General features: G+C 45.4%; 1 protein-coding gene across 3 annotated transcripts in view; it reads right to left on the bottom strand.

Moving 5' to 3' along the window:
- Window positions 1–1216: 1216 nt before the first annotated feature.
- The window catches only part of Ap2b1 (adaptor related protein complex 2 subunit beta 1), a 122585-nt gene continuing 117801 nt past the window's right edge, over window positions 1217–6000 (bottom strand). For all 3 annotated transcript variants that reach the window (XM_028890533.2, XM_037200720.1, XM_028890532.2), the window contains one exon: window positions 1217–1675. In XM_028890533.2, coding sequence (XP_028746366.1) covers window positions 1601–1675 — 75 coding nt within the window. In that variant the 3' untranslated portion in view covers window positions 1217–1600. The remainder of the gene's footprint in view (window positions 1676–6000) is intronic.

Raw genomic sequence — 6000 nt, 5'->3', positions numbered from 1 at the left:
CCACAACCTCTCCTCTGGATCCAGTGGGTAGGGCTGAGTCCAGCATGAGGTCTCTGGATGGTGGCATGCTTCTGACTTGAGCAGGGAACTCTGAATGGAGCCTGAATACCAGGTACCAGGCTGTGCCACCTCAAACAGTGTCAACAGTACTGAGCAGGGGAGTGGGTATGAGACATTCTTTGATGAATCACACCAATGTGTTAAGGGAGAGGACTTCACATCCCCAGCCCTTTGAGGGATGACAAGAACTACCTGGACTTCTGGGATGATCTTACTTTGCTTTGGAGCTTGAGTACCATGGATGAAGAGCAGATCAGAGAGCTGGGGGACAATGAGAACTGGCAACATCTCTACCCTCACTGCCTGGCCCCCAGAATGTGACTCTAAGAGAGCCTGGCAAATGTTAGCTCCCTTTCACTCAGTTACCTGCATGTACATTCAGGTAACTGAGAAGATGCCAGCTGGCACCCGACACCAATGAATGGGGGAGCACCAAACTCAGTATGGAGTATGCAAAGAGCCAAGGAGGGCACAGGAGAGGCAGGGGACTTTGAGGACGAGAACAATGAGCCAGCCATACGGGGAAGCTGCTGGAGTTTCAGGGAATCAGCCTCAGCTCTGCTACTCAAGAACCAAGAGGCTTCGGCAATAATAAACGTTTTGCCTGTTACCTTTCTTTGTAGAAAAACAAGGTTGGAGAAGCCATTAAAGTCTATTTTAGCTCTAAAACTCTGACTTTCGATCTGAGTTGGCCCTGAGGAACAGAGGGAAGAAGGCTAGGGAGGACACTGGGGTCCTTAACATCTCTCCCTCAGCTTCCTCAGTCAGTGGGACTACTGGGGTAGTGCAGTGCCAACGAACAGAGCTCTACCATCTCTCAGCTTTGTGCCTACATGCCCAGTGTCCTGCACTCGGAAACATCAATGAAGACCACCACTGTCAAGCACAGAGTCACCAAACAAGACAGCATGGGACACAAAGGAGCCTGAAGGCCTGGCCAAGGAAAGACTTTGGATAGAGGGGAAAAGTGAAAACGCAAATGACCAGGAGCAGGGTTGCCACAGACAAGAGAACCCCCCTCCCCAGAAGGGGCTAGGGGCTGTACCTGTATCTCCCCTAAGACTGTGTTTGATGATGTCATTAACCCTTTCTACTCACTGTTCTACCTCAATTTCTCATCTGTACAAAAATATAAAACAATAAGGTGCAGTTTATGTTTCAGTGACACTTTTCCTTGCTTTAATTAACTTGTTGCCTTTTTCTGCTTGTGAAATGAGCTTCTGATTACAAAATATCAAACTACACTCCAAAGAGGGTGTAGAAAGAGCTAGCCATTGGCACAGCACGGAGAAGCTCACGAGGAAGGCCTGAGGGCAGCGGCAGGTGGCAGAGGTGGGGAATGACGGAAGCAGTGGTCACACGTGTCACAGGAAGCTAACCTATCCAACGGGGTGAATGCTAATGTCAGCACAGGGTGACTGGTCACTACCGGGGTGGGTGGCGCAGTGTTCAGGCTCTACACAGCAGTACGACTTCCTTCAGTTAAGAGTTCTTGGCTTGCACCGATTACAGGGTGGCTGGAGGGTACAGGACCCATTTATTAGTTTTTCAAAATGCTGTCGTAGACCTGATAGATGTACTGAGAGACTTCAGGGGCTCTACACTTCAGCGACAGCTGTGAAGAGGAAGAGAAAAGACATCAGCATGGAGATGGCATTGGCTCCAAATGCACCCAAGCATTCAGGTCACCACGATTTCTGACATTCTGAGACACTCTACAATTAGAACAGCCAAACAGAGAGCTCACAGTAATACAAACCATAGATTTTACAACTTCAACTTGGTTGGTATTAAGCTGTGCTGTGTATCTCCCTACAGCCCACGTGACCCCAGGGGTGCAGAGGCCAGTACTGAGGAAACCCCTTAATTTGGTGACAGTCCCTGCAGCTGCTGATCTCAGTTCCTATGTTTGATATGGATCTCTCACAAGGACAGAGAGTCATGTTAAGTAAAGGTCCACAGTACTGCTCCTTTCTGTACCACCAAGGAAAGACAGTGTGACTGGACAGCAACTCTTGGCAGCTGCTACAAGGTATATTCTCCCTCTTTAAACAAAGGAATCGGGCATTTCTGATAACACTACTCCTCTACCACCGTCTCTTCTTTTAGTCCAACAATTATCAAATTAAACGTCAACATAAAAAGATTCTCATGTTAAAGGACAAAAACTAAGGCCAAATTTGGATTCTTTAACTGTATCTGGGTTAAACAAAATATTATCAATAATAACAGCAAAGCATGCAAACTATACTCTTTACACAGAAATTTCTATATGTGTAACAGTATTCTCAAGTGTACTGCTGTGAGATTTTACATTATTTTACCTCTTTACTCTCTCTGTAGAGACCCTGGATAATCTACCATGATACCCAAGATGAAAATACTTCTGGGGGGTGGGGGTGGGGAGGTAAACTGCTACGGGTCACAGGAATATATCATAAGAACTCAGCTGGTTATGGCAAAGCCACTACCTGGAGGGATCAAGGATTTCCTCCAGAGGAAGCCAAATCCCAGGGAGCATTTGGTGTTATTTGGCTTGTTATATATCAGCTGTCTTCTGTTATGAAAATCATGTGTGCCTTCCTTCATAAAACTACTGCCAATTGATTTTTCCCTAAGAATTGCTAACAGTGTGGACTGATTACTCTTTGGACATATACATTCAAGGTATTTGGAGAACAGCCTCAGGAAAGGCTTCCTTTCCCCCAGCCCATCCGTTTCTCCCCTTTCAGCACTGGAATCAGATTATCTCCCTTAGCCACATTCAAGGACTAACAGAAATAACAGTCCAGACCACCACATGCTAGTCTTCTGATTTAAGGTAAATTCCACAAGGAGACACCGCCTAGGTCAGGTGGGCCTTAAGTAATAGCTTCGCACAATTTAGCTCAGACCCTCCTTTTCTTACATCCTTACTAACTTTATAGACCTCTAACCTTATCTAACCACTTCTAGGAATATTTAGATAACCTTCTGTGCTGACAGCTATGCACAGCCAGAACCCCAGTTCAAGGCTCCTCCTTATAATTATCGTCATTGGCAGCATCCAGCCAGGTCCATCCCCAGACGGAAGAAAGTACCTTGTCAGAGATACCGCTGTACTAAGTATAGACCCTAGCATCCAGACTACCTGTTTGAGAAGCCAATTAAGCTTAACTTCCTCCTTTCCCAAATCTTACCTCTAGTTCCAGACCTCCCTTTAACTATCACCAGAGGCGTCTAGCTGTACATAGGTTGCCTAGTGACCGAGCACACTTCCCCCCCGCCCTGCAGAAAAACGCAGATAGCTTGGACAGATGAGGGTCAAAGGGATAAAAAGGCAGTTTTATTTTCAGAGAGGGAGATGGAACTTAGAGGTATGAGGAGATGGAGAGAAAGAGAGGGTAAAAAAGTTGAGGATGGAGAACTGATAGGGATAAGGAGGATTTTGACCAGAGAGAACATGTGGATGAGATGGAAGATGAGGAAGAGCCAAATGAGGAAGAATAACTGGGTAAGAACGAGATGAGAAGGACTTAGATGAAGCAGAATTAAGATGAGAGAATTAAGATAGAACTTAGAGGGAGCAGTAGATAAATATAGAGAGAAATCAGGCAAGAAAGGAGCTAGGCATGAAAACAGAACTGAAGCTGTGTAGATAGGATTTTATCCCAGAGAAATAAAAGCAAGTGGTGTGCCGAGATTCTATTTCCCGAAAACAGTCCTCGCTGTTCATAGTTTTCTCTCCTGAGCCAATGGGATGTATAATATTAAGGCTAGTCCTTTTAATATACAAGGGTAAACAAGATTTTGGTCAACTCTGAATTTCCTGAAACACTACCACTCTAAGATCTTCAAGTTAGCTAGGTGGTAGCTAATGACTGAATCCCAGCACTTAGAAAGCTGAGGGGGGAAGACTGCTCTGAGTGTGAGGCCAGCCTGGGCTACAGAGCGAGACCCTGTCTCATAAGAACAAACACCTGGCTGGGGAGATGGCTCAGTAGGCAAAGTGGTTGCCATACAAGCGTGAGCATGTAAGAAGCTGGACACAGTGACAACATCTGTGATTCCAGTGCTGGGGGAGGTGGAACCAGCGGGACACCTGTGGTGTGGGAGCCAGCCAATCTAATAAAACAGTGAGCGCAGTGAGAAACAATGTCTCTAGAAATAAGGTAGGAAGTGACTGAGGAAGACACTCCCTTCAACCTTTGGCTACCGATTGCACACACATGAACACACGCATGCACGCACGCACGTGCTGTGCACACGCTCACACACAAACATGCATACATACACATAAAATAAAAGAATGCTGTGGGATATTTTATTTAAAGCCATTTTGTATGTTTGGAAGTCAGGGGGCAACTTGTGGGGAGTTGGCTTACTCTTCTACCATGTGAGACCCAATTAGGACTAGATTAGCAGGACCACAAGTGTGTTCCCACGGAACTATCTAACTGGTCTTTTACAGTCTCTAGGACATTTGCAAAACTGCTATTCTATTACCAGTCATGAAGAGAATTCTGATAAATGTCAATAAAACAATCCACAACTAATGTAAAAACACAGATATGGTAAAAGGTGCAGGTTTGGATCCACGCCGCTCCCTACCCTCACTTTTTAGCATTTATCTGAGAATCATGTCTACAACCATTATTGCCTTTTTTGTTTTGGTGTGTGCTGGTGTTCATGTTAGTGTGTGCAGGTGTGGACATAGTTGGAGCCACAGGCTGACCTCGTTGTCTTCACCAGTCTCCACCTTATTTTTGAGACAAGGTCTCTTCCCTTTTTAAATTTTTATGTATATGAGTGTTTTGCTTGCATGTATGTGTGCCGTGTGTATGCCTAGTGCCACCAGAGGCTAGAAGAGAGTGTCAGAGACCCTGGAACTGGAGTTACAGATGATTGTGAACCACCATGAGGCTGCTGGGAACTGAACCAGGATCCCCCTGCAAGGCCAGCAAATGCTCTTAACCATTGACCCATCCCTCCATTCCCCATGCCCAGATTTTTATGTGGGTGCTGGTGACCTGAATGATGTCTTCCTCATGATTGTGCAGCAATCAGTCTACTGACTGAGCCATCTCCCCAACTTCTAAATTTCTCATCTACAGACAATTCTTGTATCTCTTCCCTATAACCTCTCCACTGTCAATGTGGAAAATTCTAGTGGGAGAATATATACTTCAAGAGAGACAAGCAAGGAGACACAGTGGAGGCCGTTAACCTCCACGCTTAAGAGGGTTAGTACCTTTCTGCCAATATGGTTGCTCTCTTTGTCCTGCCCCTTCCCTTAGCAAAGGTGGAAGTTTGTTCAATGTAGCCTGGACCCTAGGTTTCACTTTTGTATCACTCCTAGGAGAAAAGAAACCTTCCCCAGGTTTTAGTTTTGAACTGCTATGGTGCTTATGTGATATATCTTCTATATTAACCATTCAGGAACACTGCCCACCCTGTCCTACTTAACTAAGTCAGGGAGACTCATTTGTGTAGGGACGTGGCCTTACATTTCTGGGTTATAAACAGTTTTCCTCCCTCTCCTTCCTTTTTCAAGCAAGTTGGATTGATACTTACAGCAATCCTCCTGCCTCTGCCTCTCAAGGGTTGGGATTATAGGAGTGGCTTGCACATGGCCTAACTACCCCTTTATGAAATGTAAGGATCAGCCTGGGGAAAACACTTTCTCAACTCCTTATGCAACTAAGGGTCTGTGAGTCTTTCATGTACTAGTACTGCCTCGAACAGATATTTCTCCTCCTTAATGAGGCCTGATCAGTAGTACAATGGGTGTACGGGATGGAGTGTCACTTTAGAGAATGGATCAGACCCAGGCCAATTGCTTCCAGTGACAGAAGTGGTAGTGTAGACATAGGAAACCTAGTTGCCAGGAGAATCTAGATTAGGAAAGGGTGCATGGAAAGAAATACACTTCTCATTTAAAACTACAGAGCAAGCTCTTTC

Source organism: Peromyscus leucopus, chromosome 8b (genome assembly GCF_004664715.2).
Source record: "Peromyscus leucopus breed LL Stock chromosome 8b, UCI_PerLeu_2.1, whole genome shotgun sequence".
NCBI lineage: Eukaryota > Metazoa > Chordata > Mammalia > Rodentia > Cricetidae > Peromyscus > Peromyscus leucopus.
This window is presented reverse-complemented; position numbering and strand designations above follow the sequence as displayed.